The sequence below is a fragment of the Panulirus ornatus genome, chromosome 28 (genome assembly GCF_036320965.1).
Source record: "Panulirus ornatus isolate Po-2019 chromosome 28, ASM3632096v1, whole genome shotgun sequence".
In the NCBI taxonomy this organism is placed as follows: Eukaryota; Metazoa; Arthropoda; class Malacostraca; order Decapoda; family Palinuridae; genus Panulirus; species Panulirus ornatus.
Window position 1 is genome coordinate 7,032,664 of NC_092251.1, and position 24,837 is coordinate 7,057,500.

At 37.6% G+C, this 24,837-nt stretch overlaps 1 protein-coding gene across 1 annotated transcript in view; it reads right to left on the reverse strand.

The window, feature by feature from the left end:
• Window positions 1-15,433: 15,433 nt before the first annotated feature.
• The window catches only part of Pen (karyopherin subunit alpha), a 14,451-nt gene continuing 5,047 nt past the window's right edge, over window positions 15,434-24,837 (reverse strand). The window contains exons 2-11 of the mRNA XM_071678649.1: window positions 24,320-24,521; window positions 23,732-23,860; window positions 22,339-22,520; window positions 22,115-22,194; window positions 21,492-21,667; window positions 20,957-21,095; window positions 20,050-20,225; window positions 19,046-19,228; window positions 17,109-17,291; window positions 15,434-16,294 (exon numbers count right to left, since the gene is read on the reverse strand). Coding sequence (XP_071534750.1) covers window positions 16,058-16,294; window positions 17,109-17,291; window positions 19,046-19,228; window positions 20,050-20,225; window positions 20,957-21,095; window positions 21,492-21,667; window positions 22,115-22,194; window positions 22,339-22,520; window positions 23,732-23,860; window positions 24,320-24,403 — 1,569 coding nt within the window. The 5' untranslated portion in view covers window positions 24,404-24,521 and the 3' untranslated portion in view covers window positions 15,434-16,057. The remainder of the gene's footprint in view (window positions 16,295-17,108; window positions 17,292-19,045; window positions 19,229-20,049; window positions 20,226-20,956; window positions 21,096-21,491; window positions 21,668-22,114; window positions 22,195-22,338; window positions 22,521-23,731; window positions 23,861-24,319; window positions 24,522-24,837) is intronic.

Consider the following 24,837-nt stretch of genomic DNA (forward strand, 5'->3'; position numbering starts at 1 on the left):
ACTGAGCCTATGAGGGGAAAATCCTCACTTGGCACCTTTTTTTGTTCCTTCTTTTGGAAAAGTAAAAACTTGAGGATTTCCGGTACCCCGCTCCTTCCCCTTTTAGTCACCCTTTATGACATGCAGGGAATACGTGGGAAGTATTCCTTATATATAGATATATGTATTTTTTAATTTCTATACATATTTGCCATTTCCCACGTTAGTGAGGTAGTGTCAAGAAAAATCATCTCTTGGCCCACCTTCTATGTTCATTCTTTTTGAAAGTAAAATAGGAAGGGAAGATTTCTATCCCCCTGCTTCCACCCCTCTTAGTCACCCTCTGTGATACTCATGGAATACATGGGCAGCATTCTTTCTCCTCTATCATGTATATATTTGGATTGGGAGCTATAGTATCGGTGCATTACACATAACAGTTTATGTATGGATGTGAGTGGATTTGGCCTTTCTTTGTCTGTTTCCTGACGCTACCTCACAGATGTAAGGGGCGGCAATCAGATTTAGGGAAGAAGAGAATGTATAAGTTGTAATTTTTTTTTCTGCATTTGTGTAGTTTCCTTTGGGGCAGATTGGTGTCAGGAATGGATGACGGTGAGCAAATATGATTATGTACTTGTGTATATATGTGTATGTATATGTGTGTGTATATGTATATATATATATGTGTGTGTGTATGTGTCTGTTTCGTAGTGCTGCCTTGCTAACACGGGAAACAGCGATCAAGTATGAAAGGTCTATGGGATGTGAGTGTGGATAAGGAGCTGTGGTTTTGGTGCATTACTCATGACAGATAGAAACTGAGTGTGAATGAATGTGGCCTTTTTTCCTGGTGCTACCTTGCTGATGCAGGGGGTGTCAATGGTGTTTCCTGTCGGGCAGGGAATGGATGAAGGCAAGCAAGTATGAATATGTGCATGTCTGTGTATATGTATGTTTATGTGTATATGTTGATAAGTATATGTATGGATATGTTCATGTATGTGCATGTGTGTATATATGAGTGGATGGGTCTTTCTTCGTCTGTTTCCTGGCGCTACCTCGTTGGCGCGGGAAACTGCTATCAAGTATGATAATATAATGATAATGTAATAATGATAATAATATTATATCATTTTTTGTACTTGTTTTCCATTTCCCAGGTTAGCAAGGTTGCACCAGAAACAGACAAAGAAAAGGCCTCATTCACTCACATGTACTTCCTGCCCCAGAAGTTCCGGTGTTCAGGAAGTCAGCCACATCCCCCAGGAGGTACATGTGTGTGTTTCTGTGTGGGGCATTGCAAGGTCGCTGAGCAGTATTGTTCAGAATGTTCATTGTGGGAGTTGCATGATGGGCATGAAGTGTCTTGAGATATATTAAATCAATGTTTGTAATGTTATAGAGATTTATGATGGTAAGAACATAGATTGGAAGTGTAACTCATGCACGTCTGGGGGCTGTGGTTTTGCGTATATATCTGGTGGGTTGGTGTTTAAGACTTAAGTTGGAAGTTGCAGGGTCATTTCATAGCATGCATGTTTTGTCAGTTAAGGTTGCTGAGGCATAAGGCATAGATAGGCTTTTTATTTCTATTTAGGGGCTGGTGGTTAGTTATAGTGTGGTTTGGATGCAAGAGGTCTAGTGCTTTTTCAAAGAATTGGGTGCCAAACATGTTAGGGTGGGATTGTATTAGGTCTTTGTTTCATTGTGTAGGTTTTCAGTGTTTTTGATCGTTAGGCAGCAAATGGTGTTATGAAAACCCAGTTTTAAGTGGTTTTGAAGCTTTTGTTATTATTGCTTTTAAGAGGATTTTGAGGCAGGTTTCTGAGGCATTTAGTTTGAACTTTGCTTTTGTGTTGATGTTTGTGGTGTGCAGAATGAATGGCATGTGTGTGTTGTGCGTTATTTGTCATGCCAAAAATAGTTCTTGTTTTGTAGAATGGGAGTGATTGTCCATTCAAGGTGCCTGGAGTGTACTGGTTGATTTCACATCTGTTAGGGTTAAATGGGTCAATGGAGACTTCCATGGAGGGGTAGGCCATTCTTTGCCAGTTCCTGTTGCTACCTTGCTAACATGAAAAACAGCAGACAAGTGTAAAAAAACAAATGTGTGTGAAATGAGGGTGTGACAGGACTCCACAGTGGTTACACTGTGAGTGGGATATCAACTTCAGCAATACCATATCATCACTAATGGACAGAAGAGAGTACATTCTTGTTTAGGTCCTTCTCACACAAAGGATTCAACTATTTCCATGGCCCTGAATGGAGTGCAGTTTTAAAGGTTGTATCATGCAAATGAAAAGGGATACAGCTTTGTCAAGAACCTTCCCATTGCAAAGAGCCATTCATTCCCTGCTTCTGGGTGGAATACATCGGAGAAGCTTCAGGGGTGCTAAAAAAAGGGGTCTGTGAGTTATTTAACTAATTTCATGTGTATGAAATGTATGTGTGTATTAGCCTTTTTTTTATAGGAAGGGAGTTTTACAGTAACTTGGTTTATGACTGTTTATTGTTTCATATTGTCTACTTATTTAAGTTTGTGTTTTTAGTTCTCATGTGTTTGTTAACACATGAACTAGATGTGCCAGATAATCCCACTGACACTGCCTGCTTACCTTGAGAGAAACACTTGTGATGAAGTATAGAGGTTTAGCCAACCAAGGGAGATATGTGCATACATTGAAGGACTAGAGAGGGATTTGGTTTTTGTAATTCATAGTTCTTCCGTTAACTAACCTACATTTGTACGTTCATCCTCATATGATTACCCCCAATATGAATTTTATAGTTAATCCATGTGCTTAAATGCCCACATTTTCATAGATAATCATCTTTTATGATTATTATGTTGCCTGCAAGGCTAGACAGACGCTTAGGGATGGCTTTATCCATTGTCATCGTCCGTCCGTCCATCATCGGGAGTCTCACCTTAGTTTAATTAAGGTGTTTGACCTGACTGGTAAAGGTGGTCAAATGTGTCTGTATAAAGTTGTTTCCCATCATCTGAAAAATCTAATTACCCAAAACCCATGAGAGTAGTTTGGAGCTTGCCTCAGTTATGCCCTTCATTTAAAGGCTCAACTTAGAACTTAAACCTAGCTCATATTGAAAAATTTACCTGGATCAGGTCAAATGCACCAAACTTTACAATTTGTACAGTTGCTTTTTGTTATCTAAAGAATTGGATATCACTAGACCTTATAACACTTCTTTGGATTTTGCCATAGTTATCCCAAAAATGAAAAGGTTTACCTGGCTCTTTGATTTTGGCCATGGAACTTAACTCAGATGTTTTTGATATTTTTCAGATAGTATTTCAACCCATTCTTCTTTTCACTCCAAAAACTATGCTGCAATGCAGGTAACACAAGTGTTCCATGATATTCTGTGGAATACCAGTTTAGTTATTTTCAAAGTATGAGATATCCGCATGTGCAGGAGACCGTTAAGTGAACTTACCTCATAATTGTACACACAGGGATTAAGCTCTCTATTTTTCATGTAAGGTTAGTCTGAAACTGGTTTACACACCTTTGGCTGTGTTCAGAAGGGAATGGCACATGCAGAATTATCATTGTTGACATCCAAACAGTAAGATGCAAAATACCTTTGCAGAGATCTTGCTGTTGGTACTACTGTCATTTAAATTTAGTTATAACTTCCATTCCATGCGCAAATTTTAGGCTATGAAACAGTAAGTGGAGCCTCAGCAAGAAACGAAAAGAGGAAGTTGAATTGGGGAAGCAGGAATATCTAATATTCTGAAAAGAAAGAAATTTATAGTTTTATGTTTTCAGTTAGTTTGGGGTGGAGAATATTTCTCCTCAAAGCACAAAGTCGATTGATCTGTAATGGGTAGCTTGAAGAAAACACTCCTCCTCAAAAAGTGCATGTATTTTTTTCATTTTTTGAATATATATTTTTCATCTGTACAGATTACAAGCAAGGATTACTTCAAAAATTCTCATGAAAGAATAGTTCAACATTTTATATTTTCTAAGTAAACAGTGCTTGATATTAATTAGATTCAGCCTTTATGTAATGTCATCAGTGAAATAGAAGTGGTAAGTGACCTGCATAGGAGGAGGATTCTGTTAAATTTGAGAATTTTATTACATAGCAAGGCCTTGATTCCAGCATCTGATAGTAGAGTCTATGGTACCTACATTCCAATTGTAAATAACAAAATCAAATTTAGAATTGTCTTTATATTTCATAAAAAGTACCTTTCACAGATTACAGAGAATCCCTTTGCCAGAGGATTATTACTAGGTTAGTTTCATCTTCATTTATAGAAATTGTAACCAGGAACAACTGAAAAATCCATCTTTGCCTTCTTCATGAGTTATTTTTGTATTGTAAGTTCAAGACTTAAAACTCCACTGGTATCCTGTATTTTTAAACAAGGGCACTGGACCCGAGAGATACATACAGTTATAATGAAGTAAAAGGAGAGGAATGCAGTTGAGAAATTTAGAATCTTTTATGTACATCTTATCAAGTTAGTGCAATCCAGTTTTGAAGTGTGTTATGAAAGTTAAAATTCACTGACCTCTACTTGAACCAAACATTACCTACACAAAGCTCTAATAGAGGGAAGAGTGGGATCAGCTTCCTCCTTAGTATACATGTATAATGGCTATATCAGATAATGTGAAGTCAGTTTGACTAGCCTGAGACCTTTGAAATTTATGCTGTTGGATGATAGGCATAAGACATGGCTAGAAATATCTTCCTTTTCCTTAGAAAAAGTGAAGGTTAAAAGTGATTAATTGTCTTTCAGACAAACCTGCCGTAGTAGTTTTCACCTTTCCTCTTAAGTGGTAGAAAGTTGTCAGATTGATAATAAAACAAACGTTGAGAGGTTTTTCAAGAATAATGAAATTGACAAATATTTCCTTGAAAAAGTATTCCATATATGGCATTTGCTAGTAAGATTCATGAGTTTTTCATGCTTGTGCAGTTATCCTTTCAGGTATATCTTTTTAATTATATTTTGGAGGACTTGTCTCCAATGTCTTTGAGTATTATGGTAAATATACTGTAAGGTGATTCATAGCTATGCCACTTTAATGGTGAATATTATTGATATGGGGGAAAAGGTTCTTTATACAGTCCTCTGCACCTTAGTGTGACACCTTCCCTTTTGAAGAGGGTTGCCTTATCCTGGGGCCTTAACAGAAAATTATCAGCTCTGTGCTCATCACAGTGAATACATTGCCTGACCCCAAGGCTAAATGTAGGTCTCACATTCAGTCAGAGCAGAGGATTATATGTAATGGTGCCCTGTCATTTTTGCAACTGTTTTAAATAATGTAGAATAATGATAATATGTACAAACCAGTATCTTTTAATTAGTTTTTCAAATATTAGGCTTTGCAGGAAGCATCCTGAATGAGTTGGTTACTCATGTTAAAAAGTTGTAGGACACATTTCAAGAAGTAAAAGCCTTTACATTTTAAATCATATTCCTTGGTATGCCAGATATTTCTAAAGAAGTACAGGAATGCTGAATAAAACGCTGTAATGTAAGCTGCTTCATTGATCTTGTCACTCGCATGAGACTGAGGTTTTGATTATTTTCAAGATGAATTTTTTTTCCATAAGACATGCATAAATGTTTAACACTTTACAGATTATCCAAGTGTGAGTAGTAAAAATCACTGATCAGTGTAATTTTGCCAACATTAGCCAAACCATGTGAGAGAGCTAGGTAAATAGATGTCATATAGCATCATACCATTGATTGGTACATTTTTGGTTAAGTGAGAGAGAAAGAAAAAGAATATTTATATTGTTTATAGTAATTACTACACTTGATCATTCTTGCATGGATATGAATTTTCACTCATTGTCCTTGCAATTGATTTATTACTAATATTCATATGTATGCGCTAATAAATATATTGATATATTAACAAATTCATAATATTTCACAATTCACGTTTATCAACTGTGCTGGTTTCATTTATATTTTTTGATGGTCTGTTACATTTGTCAGTTGATTCTAGATGGATATAAAAAATCTTGAATATATGTTAGTTCAAAATCAAAACAGGTCTCTCTGAAAGGTTTATGTCCTCTCCTGCCAGTGTCATTGCATAAAGAGGTATTGTTTTCTTTGACTTGTTTCATTTTCAAGTGGAAAAATACTTGAAAATGTACACTGTAAATAGCCGGTAGTGATGGTACTATAAGATTCAGTATACCTCCACCAGAATATTTAAATTACATGAAGTAAACAAACTAAATATTTTGTTACCAATATTGATCAAATTGGATTCCAAATTATTTGTTTTTTACACCAACTAGACTCTTGAGTTCATATATGTTATCATTATTCTAACGCATGTGCCATTGTTCTTACAAACTGAAGTAGTAATTGCAAAATTTTGATCATTTTTTTTTTTTTTTTTTTTTTTGCTTTGTCCCTGTATATATATATATATATATATATATATATATATATTTTTTTTTTTTTTGCCGCTGTCTCCCGCGTTTGCGAGGTAGCGCAAGGAAACAGACAAAAGAAATGGCCCAACCCACCCCCATACACATGTATATACATACGTCCACAAACTATTTGCCATTTCCCGCATTAGCAAGGTAGTGTTAAGAACAAAGGACTGGGCCTCTGAGGGAATATGCTCACCTGGCCTCGTTCTCTGTTAAAAAAAAACGAGAGGGGAGGATTTCCAGCCCCTCGCTCCCTCCCCTTTAGGTCGCCTTCTACAACACGCAGGGAATACGTGGGAAGTATTCTTTCTCCCCATCCCCAGGGATAATATATATATATATATGTATATATAGGTGGAAAGATGGAGTGAAAAAGATTTTGTGCGATAGGGGCCTGAACATGCAGGAGGGTGAAAGGAGGGCAAGGAATAGAGTGAATTGGATCGATGTGGTATACCGGGGTTGACGTGCTGTCAGTGGATTGAATCAGGGCATGTGAAGCGTCTAGGGTGAACCATGGAAAGCTGTGTAGGTATGTATATTTGCGTGTGTAGACGTATGTATATACATGTGTATGGGGGTGGGTTGGGCCATTTCTTTCGTCTGTTTCCTTGCGCTACCTCGGAAACGCTGGTGACTGAGTTTGGAAAAGTGTGTGGAAGAAGAAAGTTAAGAGTAAATGTGAATAAGAGCAAGGTTATTAGGTACAGTAGGGTTGAGGGTCAAGTCAATTGGGAGGTGAGTTTGAATGGAGAAAAACTGGAGGAAGTGAAGTGTTTTAGATATCTGGGAGTGGATCTGGCAGCGGATGGAACCATGGAAGCGGAAGTGGATCATAGGGTGGGGGAGGGGGCGAAAATCCTGGGGGCCTTGAAGAATGTATGGAAGTCGAGAACATTATCTCGGAAAGCAAAAATGGGTATGTTTGAAGGAATAGTGGTTCCAACAATGTTGTATGGTTGCGAGGCGTGGGCTATGGATAGAGTTGTGCGCAGGAGGATGGATGTGCTGGAAATGAGATGTTTGAGGACAATGTGTGGTGTGAGGTGGTTTGATCGAGTGAGTAACGTAAGGGTAAGAGAGATGTGTGGAAATAAAAAGAGCATGGTTGAGAGAGCAGAAGAGGGTGTTTTGAAGTGGTTTGGGCACATGGAGAGGATGAGTGAGGAAAGATTGACCAAGAGGATATATGTGTCGGAGGTGGAGGGAACAAGGAGAAGAGGGAGACCAAATTGGAGGTGGAAAGATGGAGTGAAAAAGATTTTGTGATCGGGGCCTGAACATGCAGGAGGGTGAAAGGAGGGCAAGGAATAGAGTGAATTGGAGCGATGTGGTATACTGGGGTTGACGTGCTGTCAGTGGATTGAAGCAAGGCATGTGAAGCGTCTGGGGTAAACCATGGAAAGCTGTGTAGGTATGTATATTTGTGTGTGTGGACGTATGTATATACATGTGTATGGGGGGGGGTTGGGCCATTTCTTTCGTCTGTTTCCTTGCGCTACCTCGCAAACGCGGGAGACAGCGACAAAGTATAAAAGTATAATAATGTATATATATATGTGAGAAACTGCAGAAGCTGGTGACTGAGTTTGGTAAAGTGTGTGAAAGAAGAAAGTTAAGAGTAAATGTGAATAAGAGCAAGGTTATTAGGTACAGTAGGGTTGAGGGTCAAGTCAGTTGGGAGGTAAGTTTGAATGGAGAAAAACTGGAGGAAGTAAAGTGTTTTAGATATCTGGGAGTGGATCTGGCAGCAGATGGAACCATGGAAGCAGAAGTGGATCATAGGGTGGGGGAGGGGGCGAAAATCCTGGGAGCCTTGAAGAATGTGTGGAAGTCGAGAACATTATCTCGGAAAGCAAAAATGGGTATGTTTGAAGGAATAGTGGTTCCAACAATGTTGTATGGTTGCGAGGCGTGGGCTATGGATGGAGTTGTGCGCAGGAGGATGGATGTGCTGGAAATGAGATGTTTGAGGACAATGTGTGGTGTGAGGTGGTTTGATCGAGTAAGTAACGTAAGGGTAAGAGAGATGTGGGAAATAAAAAGAGCGTGGTTGAGACAGCAGAAGAGGGTGTTTTGAAATGGTTTGGGCACATGGAGAGAATGAGTGAGGAAAGATTGACCAAGAGGATATATGTGTCGGAGGTGGAGGGAACGAGGAGAAGAGGGAGACCAAATTGGAGGTGGAAAGATGGAGTGAAAAAGATTTTGTGTGATTGGGGCCTGAACATGCAGGAGGGTGAAAGGAGGGCAAGGAATAGAGTGAATTGGATCGATGTGGTATACCAGGGTTGACGTGCTGTCAGTGGATTGAATCAGGGCATGTGAAGCGTCTGGGGTAAACCATGGAAAGCTGTGTAGGTATGTATATTTGCGTGTGTGGATGTATGTATATACATGTGTATGGGGGTGGGTTGGGCCATTTCTTTCGTCTGTTTCCTTGTGCTACCTCGCAACGCGGGAGACAGCGACAAAGCAAAAAAAAAATATATATATATATATAGGTTAAAGGGGGGGGGGTTTTTTTGGGGGGGGGGGACAAAAAGGGGGGGGGGAAAGGGGGGGAAAAAAAAGTGGGGGGGGGGGGGGGGCCGGGGGGGGGAAAAATTTAAAAGGTTTTTGGGGTTTTCCCCCGGGGGGGGGGGAAAATTTTTTTTTTGGGGGTTTTTTTTTTTGTTTTTTTTTGGGGGGGGTTTTTTTTTTTTGGGGTTTTTTTGGGGGGGGGTTTTTTTTTTTTGGGGGGTTTTTTTAAAAATTTTTTTGGGGGGGTTTTTTGGGTTTTTTGGGTTTTTTTTTTCCCCCGGGGGGGGAAAAATTTTTTTTTTTGTTTTTTTTTTTTTTTCCCGGGGTGGTTTTTTTAAATTTTTTTTTTTTTTTTTTTTTTAAAAAATTTTTTTTTGGGTTTTTTTTTTTTTTTTTTTGAATGGAGAAAAACTGGAGGAAGTGAAGTGTTTTAGATATCTGGGAGTGGATCTGGCAGCGGATGGAACCATGGAAGCGGAAGTGGATCATAGGGTGGGGGAGGGGGCGAAAATCCTGGGGGCCTTGAAGAATGTATGGAAGTCGAGAACATTATCTCGGAAAGTCAAAAATGGGTATGTTTGAAGGAATAGTGGTTCCAACAATGTTGTATGGTTGCGAGGCGTGGGCTATGGATAGAGTTGTGCGCAGGAGGATGGATGTGCTGGAAATGAGATGTTTGAGGACAATGTGTGGTGTGAGGTGGTTTGATCGAGTGAGTAACGTAAGGGTAAGAGAGATGTGTGGAAATAAAAAGAGCATGGTTGAGAGAGCAGAAGAGGGTGTTTTGAAGTGGTTTGGGCACATGGAGAGGATGAGTGAGGAAAGATTGACCAAGAGGATATATGTGTCGGAGGTGGAGGGAACAAGGAGAAGAGGGAGACCAAATTGGAGGTGGAAAGATGGAGTGAAAAAGATTTTGTGATCGGGGCCTGAACATGCAGGAGGGTGAAAGGAGGGCAAGGAATAGAGTGAATTGGAGCGATGTGGTATACTGGGGTTGACGTGCTGTCAGTGGATTGAAGCAAGGCATGTGAAGCGTCTGGGGTAAACCATGGAAAGCTGTGTAGGTATGTATATTTGTGTGTGTGGACGTATGTATATACATGTGTATGGGGGGGGTTGGGCCATTTCTTTCGTCTGTTTCCTTGCGCTACCTCGCAAACGCGGGAGACAGCGACAAAGTATAAAAGTATAATAATGTATATATATATGTGAGAAACTGCAGAAGCTGGTGACTGCGTTTGGTAAAGTGTGTGAAAGAAGAAAGTTAAGAGTAAATGTGAATAAGAGCAAGGTTATTAGGTACAGTAGGGTTGAGGGTCAAGTCAGTTGGGAGGTAAGTTTGAATGGAGAAAAACTGGAGGAAGTAAAGTGTTTTAGATATCTGGGAGTGGATCTGGCAGCAGATGGAACCATGGAAGCAGAAGTGGATCATAGGGTGGGGGAGGGGGCGAAAATCCTGGAAGCCTTGAAGAATGTGTGGAAGTCGAGAACATTATCTCGGAAAGCAAAAATGGGTATGTTTGAAGGAATAGTGGTTCCAACAATGTTGTATGGTTGCGAGGCGTGGGCTATGGATGGAGTTGTGCGCAGGAGGATGGATGTGCTGGAAATGAGATGTTTGAGGACAATGTGTGGTGTGAGGTGGTTTGATCGAGTAAGTAACGTAAGGGTAAGAGAGATGTGGGAAATAAAAAGAGCGTGGTTGAGACAGCAGAAGAGGGTGTTTTGAAATGGTTTAGGCACATGGAGAGAATGAGTGAGGAAAGATTGACCAAGAGGATATATGTGTCGGAGGTGGAGGGAACGAGGAGAAGTGGGAGACCAAATTGGAGGTGGAAAGATGGAGTGAAAAAGATTTTGTGTGATTGGGGCCTGAACATGCAGGAGGGTGAAAGGAGGGCAAGGAATAGAGTGAATTGGATCGATGTGGTATACCGGGGTTGACGTGCTGTCAGTGGATTGAATCAGGGCATGTGAAGCGTCTGGGGTAAACCATGGAAAGCTGTGTAGGTATGTATATTTGCGTGTGTGGATGTATGTATATACATGTGTATGGGGGTGGGTTGGGCCATTTCTTTCGTCTGTTTCCTTGTGCTACCTCGCAAACGCGGGAGACAGCGACAAAGCAAAAAAAAATATATATATATATATATATACATATATATATATATATATATATATCCTTGGGGATAGGGGAGAAAGAATATATATATATATATATATATATATATATATATATATATATATATATATATATATAATTTTGGTTTTGATAGATCTTTCCATTAATCCTGTATAAGGTTGAGAATTATGTATTGAAGTCGATGCTGAAAATTTGAAGACATCACTTTTGTAAGATATATAACTTGGTGTCTTTTATGAAAAATGTTCAAATATGTGGTTTCTCTTCCCTAGTCTGTGCAGCACTAAAGTAATCTGTCACATGTCATAAATAAGATATTGTGAACTTGCTCTAATCAGTTACTTGGTTGTGCATTACTGTCTGAATGATATTCACTTGCAGAGTAACGCTGGAGATTAGGGTTGACAAGTTATCTACGAAAAAAGTTGTTGAGGTTTAATGTATATTATATTTGTTCTAAAAGTGATTAATTAATTAAAAAACTGTAAAGACTTTACATATGCATTTCTAATACAGCAAAGTTTCCACAATAGTTATGTTGTTTGTGTACTCTAATGACTAATGCATACAGTGAGTTTTGAATTGCAAAGGAACTGCTGTCTGCTTAACTTTTTTTTTTTCAAAATATGCTTTTCCCTGCCCGTAAAAGAGAAGTCTGTGCAGAATTCCCCATCCATACATCATACCTATGCATAAACACATTGCTTTTTTTTTTTATTATTATACTTTGTCACTGTCTCCCATGTTAGCAAGTTAGCTAAATACACGTACATATTCCCCACACTATACATGCTAAACACGTATGCATACTCCCCATACTGTACATATAGGTAATTATACAAGCACATTCACACAAAGTTGCCTTTCTACTCAATACCTAACTATTCAACTTTCTTACTTCCTCTTACTTCCTGCAGACATTTTTCTCAAAGCTTGAATTTCATCTACATTAAGTATATCTTGATCTTTGTCATATTCAAAGGATTTTTTTCTCCAATCTTCATTTTATTGTCATTAACACCCCAGTTCCATGAAGATGAATTCATTTCTTGCAGTTTCTGTTCTGTATCCAAAACTAAAGGCTCCAGTCTCACCTTCATGTACAAAATACATCCATTACACCTGATACACAATGTTTCCTCTGGCATCTTTATCTGAAACATTGCTACCCTATTTAGTTTTTTCACTGCTTCAGTTCATGTCTTCCACTTTATTCCTTTTCCAGTAGCTTTAAATACATTGACACTGCCATATAATTCTTGGATATTAAAGCAGCCAAAATATCCTTCCTATTGCACAAGCGTCAGGCCCACTGGCTTTGGCTGGGGTATGTGATTGCTATTTGTATGTTATGGAGAGTTCTACACTCATGTTGCTGTCTCTTATACTTCTGTTTACACGTTGTCTTTACTCCTATGTATGTATGTACATGCACACACAAATCCCAGCCTAAGCCAGGAAAACTGTTAATCGCCCAGTCCTGAGGGGATGATGAACATCTGGGTTGGGTGTTGGCTGAACACCATGCCGAGGATTTGAACCAATATAAATCCACCCTTGGGCTGGCTTGTTGTTTGTGTTTATACATACACCAGTAGACTTTGTGCATACAAGGTTTAGAAACAGGGTAACACAAGTGTAAAACTATCCCCATAACACACAAATAGTAATTACACACACAAGCTAAAAGAATATTTCTTTAAACTTGAAAATTGCTCCTTAATATGTAAAGTCAGTGTGAAGTATTATTTCGCTGTGCAAATTGTGATAGAGAGGATGATTGATTCTTTGAATTTCTTATATATTTAGTTAAAATTTACATTTATCATTTTGTTAGACATCATTGATGCCAGTAAGTGAATATCATATTGATTTTGGAAATGCATCTTACAAAGGGTTATTCTTTTTCAGCCAAAGCTAATTGAGTGTAATTAGGTCTTTTGTAAATAGATTTGATAAAGTAAACCAGTGTTAAGCATGTCCAGCCACTCTTGACTTTTTCTAGGCATTTTTATATATGGAGAAGCCATTTATGTATTATGAATTTTTCAAAATTTTTGAAGTGCACCTTATTTCAGCTGTCCCACTGAGAAATGCCTCTGGTGTTAAGATATTTGTTACAACAAGGAAGCATAATGGTTTATAGTGTTCAAAGTACTCAAGTCAGTGAAGATGTGATGTGCTGCAGTTATGGAAGTTAATTTTTGTATCTGCAGTTTTTGTGAACTGTAATTTGAAAAGCTTGCCTTTTGTTAATGGCAATTAACAGTTGCATCACTGTTCAGTCAATTAGAGTTAAAATGAACTGTTCTAGAAAGTGGTGTTAGACTCAAAGATTCGTAATTGTGTGTTTAAAAAAAAATCCTTAACATTCCTCCTCATTGAGTACACTATTCATGTGCTCTAGTTTGAATCCATCCAAATCAATGACAGGTTTAACAGGAGGTTTAGAGCAATCACTTTTTGATAGGTAATGGCGAGTTTGTTACCCTGAATTCTGTACATACATGTACGTTAATATATTTAGCTATGAGTACTTAGAAGAACATTGTAACTATACTCCAATTACTTGTCCTTTTCATACATCTTCAAAAGGCTGAATTCTTTGTACTCTAATGCACAGTTTATTGATTGGGTAATAGTTTATGGGACCTGAAAACTCCCAGCAGTACCTGGATTTTTGCTTGCTCTTACACTCCTGTAATGACTCATGGACTAGGGCTTATATTCATGACGTACAATAACTCAAAATACAACCATACAGTGCATTTTAGACGTATCCAAGTGTTCTGTAGAATTTGGTCATACTGTTTAATTTTTCCACTGCACTTGCTGCAAGTGTTTATTCAGCAAGTATGAATAAACTAAATTACATATAAAATGTGAATGCACTAGGTGAGTATGATTGTGTGAGAGTACAGCTTTTAGTCTCCTGGGTATAACTCATTATTATTTAAGTAAACCATGCTCATTTTTTTAAGCCTTCAGCTTTTGATAAAAGGATAATATAAATTCAAATATACTTAGTTTAAACTGTACATGTGTGAAAAAGAACTGTAATTTTCTATAAATATTGCTCGTTCCTCTGCTCTCCTGTATTTCAAAGCAGTGCAACTTAGCACAGTTCCAAGTCTTGTCTCAAATTGATTAATGTACAGTGTCAGTAGCATTGGTCACAAGTATGTCCAAAACGTTTTATGTCCTTTGCATAAGATATTATTTTATGTATTTTCCTATATATTTGTGTATAATAATGAATAAATGTAAGTGTAATAGTGAAGGCCTCCTTCTCCCAGTGATTTACAGCACATCATTTCCACCCAGTAGTCTCTCTCAAAAAGGCACCCATTGTAGTATTGTAGCATGTCGCACATGGGATAAGATTGAAAATAATTGTGCAACTTCCTGTCAATATAGTCACCAGCATTAAGGTAGCTCTTACATCCGTTCATGAACTGTCATATAAAATTTTTATACTTGATTGCACTTTCCCACAGCCACCAGCATCATGTCAAGTGTAATGCACCAGACCCACAACTAGGGAGGTATACTACCTGCATGAGTATCAGGATTAGTGACAGCTGGGTAGTGAGCCAGCACTTCAGTGGTTGTAAAGATGCACTCCACTGACCAAGGTAGCTGTCTTATCTTTGTACTTAACTCATGTGGACCAGTGTTCACATGCATACAGTCTCTCCTTGTCAGACACAACACTTAACTCACATACCTCATTCTACATAACTAAATTTCCTGTGGCGAGTGCTGTGCTAGCCTTGCCTTTAAGCAAAATGGTATGAGCAATAGTAGTATTTAGAAACAATTAGGTAGTGCTAATCAGTAGGAACATTAGTTAGGAGCTTCTACAAGTGGCCTGTTAAAGGTGACATTAAAGGCTAAGCAGCAGCACTGGATTCTTTAGTTATGGAGACTTTACTGCCATGGCCATCCCCTTAATGTTGTTCCTGAAGAGAACAGGCTTCAGAGATATAGATAGATGAGGGCCATGTAGCCTTGCCTTTTGTCATAATGGTTAGAACAATAGATAGTAGGAATGTAAGCCTTTAGTTTTAGTAACAGGCCACTGGCATAGGGTAACTAGCACAGCACCCACATTTCTATTATTTCCATATACTTTTCAAAGTATCAAAAACACTACAAACACATTTAACCTGTCTTTGCTCAGATAAGAAAAATAAGTTTTATACACATACTCTAGACTCACCAACTTCTGCAGTTTATGCCCCGGAGAATACTTACCATTCAAGGGATTACCTTATTCCTTTTTACCTTTCATTTCTTCCAAGGATAAAAAAAGTTCAAAACAACTTTCAAAAAAATTTATTAAAGATATAGCTATTAAAAATAATATGTCTGACAGGAAAGGAAGGGTAAAATGCACTGGAAGACTAAAGACAGTACATCAGTGCCAATTCAGTTTGGTCCCAAAAGACTTTGCCAAAAAACAATGTCCACATTGAGAATAAGTCATTAATATATTTCTGCACAAATGTGATTAATAGGCTTGCATGCATTAATACAAAAATACATTCCCTTAGCTCAATATGAAAAAAAATCATGTAGAAAGCACAATACTATTTATATTTGCCGAGAAATATATTAACCACACTATTTGACATTTGTTGAGAAATATGTTAACTTTGTAAACCCCAACATCACCAGACAATTGAACAATCAGAGGAAGTTGGATTTAAGTCAAATGTGGAAGAAAAATAAGGCCCACATGAAACCTCTTCAATAAAGTTGCAAACTGTTTAAAGGCTGATATACAGCAGGCTTGAACTGGTTGTTGGGTTACTCTAAAAATAATGAGATTTGATCAGTGAATACTAAATCATAACATTTTGGGCCTGTGCTTAAACTGTGACCTGCATGGATTGCTAGCAATGGAAACATTCACTTATTCATAAAATCTAAGCAATATCACATTTAGAAGGAGAAACCACCATCTGGCATATTGTTACAAGAAAAATCATAAGCTTGGCCATTTGCTGTGCTGCTCACACCATTTGTCTCCTCTTCCCCGAAGTATGTCTCAATAATGCTTAAAGCTTTCTTGTAAACTGCCTCATTTTCATGGTTTTGAAGTTCTTCAATCTTATCTATTCCACCGCACTCTTCTATCATCTGGCAGAGACGATCAACTTCTTTCAGTTTCTCTGCCGTCTGAAAAAAAGACATCAACCTTGAACTTATCTTTATTATGAATAGTAGATCGCATACAAAATCCTCTTATGTAATTTTTATACAACTAAAATGCATAAGAGTGGATATGTGCAAATGAGTTAGTGGGACAGAGGAACAGAAGTATACAAAAGATTTGCCTTAGTCTTAACCTTGTATATTATGTAAAATGTCCATCTTGTGTGTATATATATGGAAAGGTCTGTGGGGCCTAGATGTGGATAGAAAGCTGTGGTTTTCGTGCATTATACATAACAGTTAAAGAATGAGCGCAAGCAGATGTAACCTTCCTTCAATGGTTTCCTGAAACTACCTCGCTGATGCAGAAAGCGGTGATCAGGCGTGGGGAAAGAAAGGGGAATGTATACATTATCTTTTTCTTTTCCTTCATGAGTTTGTGTTGTTTCCCATGGTGCAAGGTGGAGCTGGAAATGGATGAAGGCCAGCAAGTATGAGTATGTACATGTGCATATATGTATATATATGTGTAAGTGGGTGGATGCTGCATCTTTCACTGTCTCGTGGCACTACCTCGTTAACACAGGAAATGACGCTCAATTATGGAAATCCTCCCTTCCCATTCTTAACTTTGCAAAATAAAGAAAACAGAAGGGGGCCAAGTGAGGATATTCCCTCTTAAGCTGTCCTCTGTTCTTAACACTACCTCGCTAACATGGGAAATAGCAAAAATGTCTGAAAAAAATATTTATACAATCAACTTGCAAATGAGGAATCTTAAAAAAAAAATCTTGAGAATGACAGTATGGGAAACAATCTCTTCATAATTGCTACTAACCTGGAGAATATTGACGAGACCATCCAAAACTACCAAGATTGTTTTGGCATCTTTGACATTTAGCAGATTACAGAATGGTTGAAGGACACCTTGGCTCACTAGTTCAATTATCTGTTCCATTGACCCTCCAGATGTATAATTAGTCACTACCCATGCAGCTTCCTTTTGAGACTTGAAGTCTCCCTGTAAATAAGACGAAAAGTTAGTCCTAACATCCTCGAGCATAGATATGCCATATACTCTAATCATCTGAGAAGGGTTTCATAAGCAGGTGAACATTTATGATAAATTCCCTCCATAAACCACAAACTGGGAGAAAATAGGCTGCAGGAATTTGCGAGAAAAAAAGCCAGATATCATCCCAAACCTGTCATCATTACAAGAATAGTTAAGACCAATTCTGCTGGGAAAAATCAAATTGGATTCAAGTTAATGGTTAAGGAAGTAGCAAGGTGTTCATTTTCTATCTAATCAGGGTTAAAGCTATAATGTACTTCTAACTTGGTCAATGAACCAAATGAAGAACAAAGAGCTTAGAGATGGAAAAAAAAAAGTTACTGATGACAACTAGAGGACTCAAAATTTGCTACTTTGGAGGAGAGAAGAGTAATGGATAATGTTATCACAACCTTTACGTTATAAAACAGACTGATGATACAGACAGTACAAATTTTCAGAGATATGTAGGAATAGAACAACAGGCCTTAAGAAATTAAGGAATTAAATTACCCTGACAACTTCATATGCCTTTGCAAATCATACTATCTATCTATATCTCCAACACGTGTTCCAACTGGAACTCCCTCATGGCAACAGTCTCCATAACTAAAAACTCCAGTGCCACTTCTCAGCCTTTGTGCCTTAACCTTAACAGGCCACTGGCAGAGGGCAAGCCTAGCACAGTGCTTGCAAAGGCTCATACTTAATGTTCCCAATGACTACTACTCTCAATACTACTACTTACACCTAATGTTTCTACCCAATACCTAATGTCCCTACCTACTACTACTATCTACTGCTCCTGCCATTTTGCCACAATGGCAGGGCTAGCAAATAGTGCTCACCGCAGGAAATTCTAGTTACAAAGAATGAGATGCACAAGTTAAGCGTTGTCAAGTGTCACAACAAGGCGACTGTATATTTGTAGACAGAATGCCAGTAGTCCACATACTTGAGGCAGAAAGAAAAGACGCTACCTGGGTCAGAGGAAAGCAACTTGATAGCCACTTAAGTGTTGGCTCACTAACCCTCTCAACACCCAAGTGGGTAGTACCGATAATATACCTCCCTGGTCGTTGACAATCTACCAACTTCTACCTACTTTACCAAAAAACCTTGAGGCAAGTCAAGTATTGTCTGAGAACTTCGTGTACCCAAGAAGTTGACTATCAGCAGGTGGAACATAATTGCAAAACTTTTTTCCTAGTGCTTCTGGGATATGAATCCAGTATTGTACACAGCACAACATACAAGCATGCAATACAGACCCTTGATGTACAGCAAGCATGGGTCTGCCTGGGTGAGTAGAGACAATAATTCCATTATACTACCATACACTTCCATATATCCCACCACTGAAGTTAATACATTTTCAAACCATGTATTTCATATCTTTCTGGACAGCACTAAACAAATCATGGCTAACAGTCCAAGTTCACCAAAATAATGCACATATAAGTGAAACTTGCATAAAAATAAAAGCATGGGTATTCAAATTCTATAGAGGAGGAGCTCAACAATGTTTGAAGTTAATAACCTCCACTCTGTACTTTTATATCTATGTTAACATCTACACAATACTACCTCCTTATAACTTAAAATGTATTGTGTGAAACAAATACATAACTACTACTTAACACAAATATCTTATAATAAGATCCCATGAACTTACGAGTTAATACATTTATCTGCAATACATTTAATGGGGAAGATCTTACCTTATCCAAGACTTGGCAGATCGGGGCAACGAGACCACAATCAATGACAGCTTTTATCTGATCCACATTACCAGCAGTTATATTAGAGATGGTCCAGGCAGCTTCTTTTACAATGTTGTTACGCTGGTGCCTTAATAATTTGGGGAACACAGGCAATGCCCCTGCCTTTATTACAACATCTGTCTGTAAATTTTGAAATAGGCATTGTCAAACAAGTTTCAACAAGAAAGATATATTCATTTACCTAGCTTATCATAATTGAGAGAATCATCATATGCCTCAGGATGTGAACATCAGTAAGATAATCATGTAATACATTGGAAAGACTGGAAATCCCTAAAAACTAAAACTAAGAAATCAAAGTGCACAGACCTTTACACCATAAAAAATTCCTGTTCTTTACATCACTTTAAGCACCATGAATTCCATGCTCCAGCATTACTCTTACTGTTTTCATCAGGGAAACTGACATACCTCACCTAACCTTGAAACTTGTTTCCACCTTAAGCAAAACCAAAGCCTCGACGGTACTTTAACACTCCTTCATGAGTCAATTAGGCATTGAAGCACATGCTACAAGAAACTAACACTATTATAACCACTGAAAAAAAAAAAAAAAAAAAAAAAAAAAAAAAAAAAAATCCCATCGTCAAAAATTTGGCAATGAACTTTCCCATGCTCCTAAACATATACACTTTCCAAACCTGCTGATTACTACTCTTATAAGCTGTTCTGCATTCCTCTTACAAACATTTCCACTCTCCATCCCACAAATCCAACCAATCCATTAATTTTTTTTTTTTTTTTTTTTTTTTTTGGGGGGGGGGGGAGACACACACACACACACACACACACACCTACAAATATTCTATACTATTACATTTGCAACTTATGCACTGAAAATGTCTTATATCGGGTAAGATCAATTAAATACTTGCATAATATCCTATGTGCACCTCTTGTGTATTGTCAATGCCTTATGAAAGACATGGCCTAAAAGTTACCTGTAAATCATTGCCTGTAACAATATTTCCAATTGCTCTTAATGCAGGTGTTACAACTGGAAGGTCATCACAGTTTAACAGCTCCACAAGGCGAGGTACTACTCCAGCATCAACAACTTCTTGGATTTTTTCGTTGGTTCCATCAGTCAAGTAGGACAATGCCCAACATGCATCAGCTAGGGGGTTAAAACAATAAGTAAAATAGCCAAGGACTGATAGCCATAAGAATTAATCAGGTTTTGTACCAATTTCATTTTTATATTTCAAATGCCAAGGCTTCATCTGTATCTATAAACACTAAATATATGCATCATACCCCTACATTTCATTCTTTTGAAGTATCAAATCACATCTATTACCATCAAGTAGGAAAACTGATGCAATCAACACATTTATCCCTGCACAATTTCAAATAACCTTAGTTTAAGGGGCTACTTAATTACTTCTCCGAATGCAGAACGGTTTCACAAAACTTAGCTGCCATTTCTTTGTGGGGAAAGCCATGTAACCAAGGAACACTACATAAAGATTGGGAACCAAGTGGACCTTTTATTCCAAGCCAGAAAAACATTATCCATGAGCAAGACAATCTTTAGAAAACTTCTTGCAATCATTGATACTGAAAAACTTATTTTGTTAGAACTAAAAAAACTAAAAGCTTTTTTTTTTCTTCTTACAAAGACTAGTTGTTCCCATTAACAATTCATTAATGCATATTTCATGCTTCCCTACCTTCTATTTTCTACCCATGCTCAGATCAGGCATATTCGAAGATACTGTCGACATTCTACAGATCCTAATTTTCGTGTCAGTCCTATTCCAGAAACCACCATAACTATCACATACAATTCCTGTATGTAATAAAGGCATTCCCTCTCTATGACACTAATATAGATATGGAACTTACCTTGTACTTCTTTGTCTGGATGGCATATCAAGTGACTGAGGGCTGGGAGACATTGCTTGACTACCTCAAAAGGTGGTGAGGGGTTCTTGTTTCGGCACAAGTTACTCAAAGTCCAGGTTACATTACGCAAAAATGAGTGCTGTGGATAATAAAAACTTCAATGTACAGAAGTACACTTAAAAAATAAACGTTTACATGCATTTAAAAAAATGTTCAATTACACATACAACTACTTCAAGTATTACTTCAACTAGCTGTATTTTCATGAAATGCAACTATCTCATCATCTAAACCTCCATGACATAACCAAACTTCTGGCCTATCAAATGGTAGCTAACTAAAAATTCTTAATTTAAACAGGTTCAACAAGCAAATTCTCAAAGTAGGCATTCACGACACTCATTAAATAAAACTTTCCATTCACCCCATGTATTTGTCAATCCTACTGCAAGCTTTCTCCAGATCCATAAGCGTCAAACCTTGTTCACAGTATATGGTATGTTTCCTTAAACATTTGCCAATAGAAAAAAATTACCTCAGTTTCTGGTCCAATGAGTTCTAGGAGAGGCAAAACAATACCAGCTTTGATAACGAAATCTCTCAGCTCTGGTCCATCGCCAGCAATATTGCCCAAAGCCCAGACTGCTTGTTCTGCTACATTGGAATGTGGTGATCTCAGCAGTTTTACAAAAGATGTTACTGCACCTGAAGCTGGAAGAAAAAATGCTCATACAGGGATGTTTCAACCAGTGACGTGACTGAAATCACACTGAACAGTCATTACCTCTTATGCACTATATATGGTATAAAGCTACATTATATATGGTATAAAGCTAAATTTCATAAACATATAACAATTTACATATCATAAGGCTGAACACAATCATGCTCATACATGAACATAAAAGTAACAAACATGAATCGCAGAAAAAGACAAAGAATGAAAGTTAACGAAAATAATCACATCCAGAAAGAATCAGCCAATGCAAACACCACTTAAAGAGTTTTAGAAATGAATTTATATGCCCAGCACTTTCCCAGCATGAAAAATGTGACCACGATGAATATGATGCCTTTCAGTAATAATGAATGCCTAACAATGTCAATATGCAATCATTAAACTATGTTCAACACTACCCATGTGGAAGTGGTTATTACCTGCAACAGCCTGAGTTTGGTCTGAACTACCAGATGCAATGTTGGTTAGTGCCCATGCTGCTTCAAACTGTAATGCTGGACTGCAAGAAAATTGAATAAATTAATACATTTGGTAATGTTTAAAACAGAAAATAAAAATTTCAGCAATAAGCAAGATTAGTGAACAATAAAATTTCTAAGATGTTGGTATACTGTGGATTCAAATCTAATCAAATGCTACTCACTTGTCTGCTCTCTCCAGGAACTTTACTAAGGGACTGACCATACCAGCCTCTATAATGGAATCTATTGGAGGGTTTCGCTCACGAGAAAGCATCTTCCGTGCTGCCTGTGTAGCAATCAACTGTGTACTGCTATCTTTACTAGTAATTCCATTGATGATTTCTTCTAGGCTCATCACAGGACCCTATATAAACAAGAGGAAAATACTGGTAAAAATAAATCCTAATGATGCCTTAAAATACTATACTATAAGCATGTTCTCTGTGCTTCAATGAATGAAATCTGAAAAGTACATTTCATATTGTCCTAAACTAGAAAGCAAAAACGTGAAAGAAGTCGGAGGAGGAAAATAACGTGCACGTGTGCATGGAAAAAATGTGGGGGGTTAGGTAGCTAGTCTGCATGGAAATTCTTGACCATATCAATCATGCTGCAAGTCCGATATAGTGTTAAATTTCACAGACCTAGGCAGTAGATTTTGAAAGTTGATGAATTACACCCAAACACAGCTTCACAGTAAAAACACCATGGATATATCCAGCAAATTACAAAACGAACATTGGTCAGACAAAATTCACTGTGATCACACAAAGGAGTAAGAGTGACATGAAAACAGAAAATAGTTTAAGTATAGTCTGACTATAAAAATAGAGAGGTTAAGGATAAAAGACAAAAGAGTAGTTATAATAAAGAAACAGGATAGGTGGTGAATTTGAAAGGGTTTACAGGTAATCTGCAAAGCTGTGCATTTCACTGTTTGCAAGATTCGCTTGACCATGTCTTGTAAGCAGATGGCTTTAGGTTTTCCAAGTGCCAAATGGAAACAAGATGGTTAAAGACACCCACCTACTTCTGAGCAATACATTAACATTCATTGGGAGAAGTAACAGCTTAAAAGATCTTTAGCGACGAAATTTTAAAAAAATTCAATGGAAATTAAAAAAGAATTGCTTTGAACGTTACCAAATACAATTCATGTGTTAACCCAAGAAAGACAGCCAATGAAACAGTGAAGTGGGTATGCTGTAATAGTACGAGCCTAAAGAAAAAATTGATAAAGATCTACAAAATCAACTGGAACAGCCATTTACTTAATACATAAGGCAGATGAACAATGAAGAAATTAAACGAGCACATGCTTGTATATGCAAATAAGAAAGATTAATGGTGTACACTAATAACATATAAGCAACATGAACATTAACCTCCAACATGATGGAAAATATGACATTTACAGTTTTGTCCTAAAACTGGAGTATCACCTGATTCAGATGCACAATATAATCAGTTACAGAGCCATCACTGTACACCACCACATCCAACACAGAATATGACACGCATATCCAAGTAAATTCATCACAGTTCGTAAGACATCCACCATTCATAATTGCTTACTGAAGAATTCTGTTCCTGAAGAGGGGAAGTTGGTTCATCCAATGACACATTTCTTCTTTTCAAGAGCTGGTCATCTTTTTTTGCCTTTCGAAGTTCTATACTGGTCTCCTGCCGCCGCCTGCGCATCTCCTAAAAAAAAAAAAAATACTTCAAGGATACAAAGATGTATGGTACTCAAGAAGAGTAATTCCACAACAAATGTACAGTTTAGTAGGTAAAACCCAAGATGCAATGTTAACTTTAGACTCATTTTTATCACCGAACTCTACTTCCATTTGCATTGGGATGATTTTATGCCATAAAGTCATGCCCTGCTTTTTGGAAAAAATTCTACAGAATCAATTTCCGCAGATCAATTTCAAAGGGCAAAAACTACCTTTAAAAGTTGACTGCCTCCTCAAATTCTCAGAAATCAACATTCAAATATACTTCTTTGACTTAGGAATAGCATAAATTCATTCAAAATACTCTTTTTAAGAAAGGACTCCTTAAATCATAGTCTGTCATATCTACCTATAGAGTAATGACTTCACACTTTATGTGAACAAACAATATCAAGCATTTTAACAGGCACAGTGAATATCTCACATCCATATCTTTGCCAGCATTTTTGAAGCTTCTCATGCGGCTGGGGCCAGGGCTGTTTTCACGGGCAGCAGCCGGAGCTGGCATTCTGTCGGAGGACTCCAGGCTAACGATTTGAGGGAAGTTGTTTCGTCTGAGGTTTGTCACCAGGCTGACTGGTATTAGTAAATGTTTCTTTTATGTATGCCAATGATACCTAAGCCACCTGAAAGAAGAAAAAAATCAATAGCAAACAATCGTTTCTCTTACTTACTACATGGGTGTCCGAAACAAAAACATCTGCACACATCCTCTAGCTGTCTGGTATAATACACAGATATGCTTGTCCCGACTCAATCCACTGACAGCATGTTAACAACTGTATATTACTTTCATCCAATTCATTTTATCCCATGCATACCAAACTACCGAAATTTAAGCTTATATCAAGTTCATACTTTTTTGTATCTTTATGGATATGATTTTAACCTGAAAATGAGATGCTATAATTCCTGATCTCTAAAAAAAAACGTTTTCAAGTG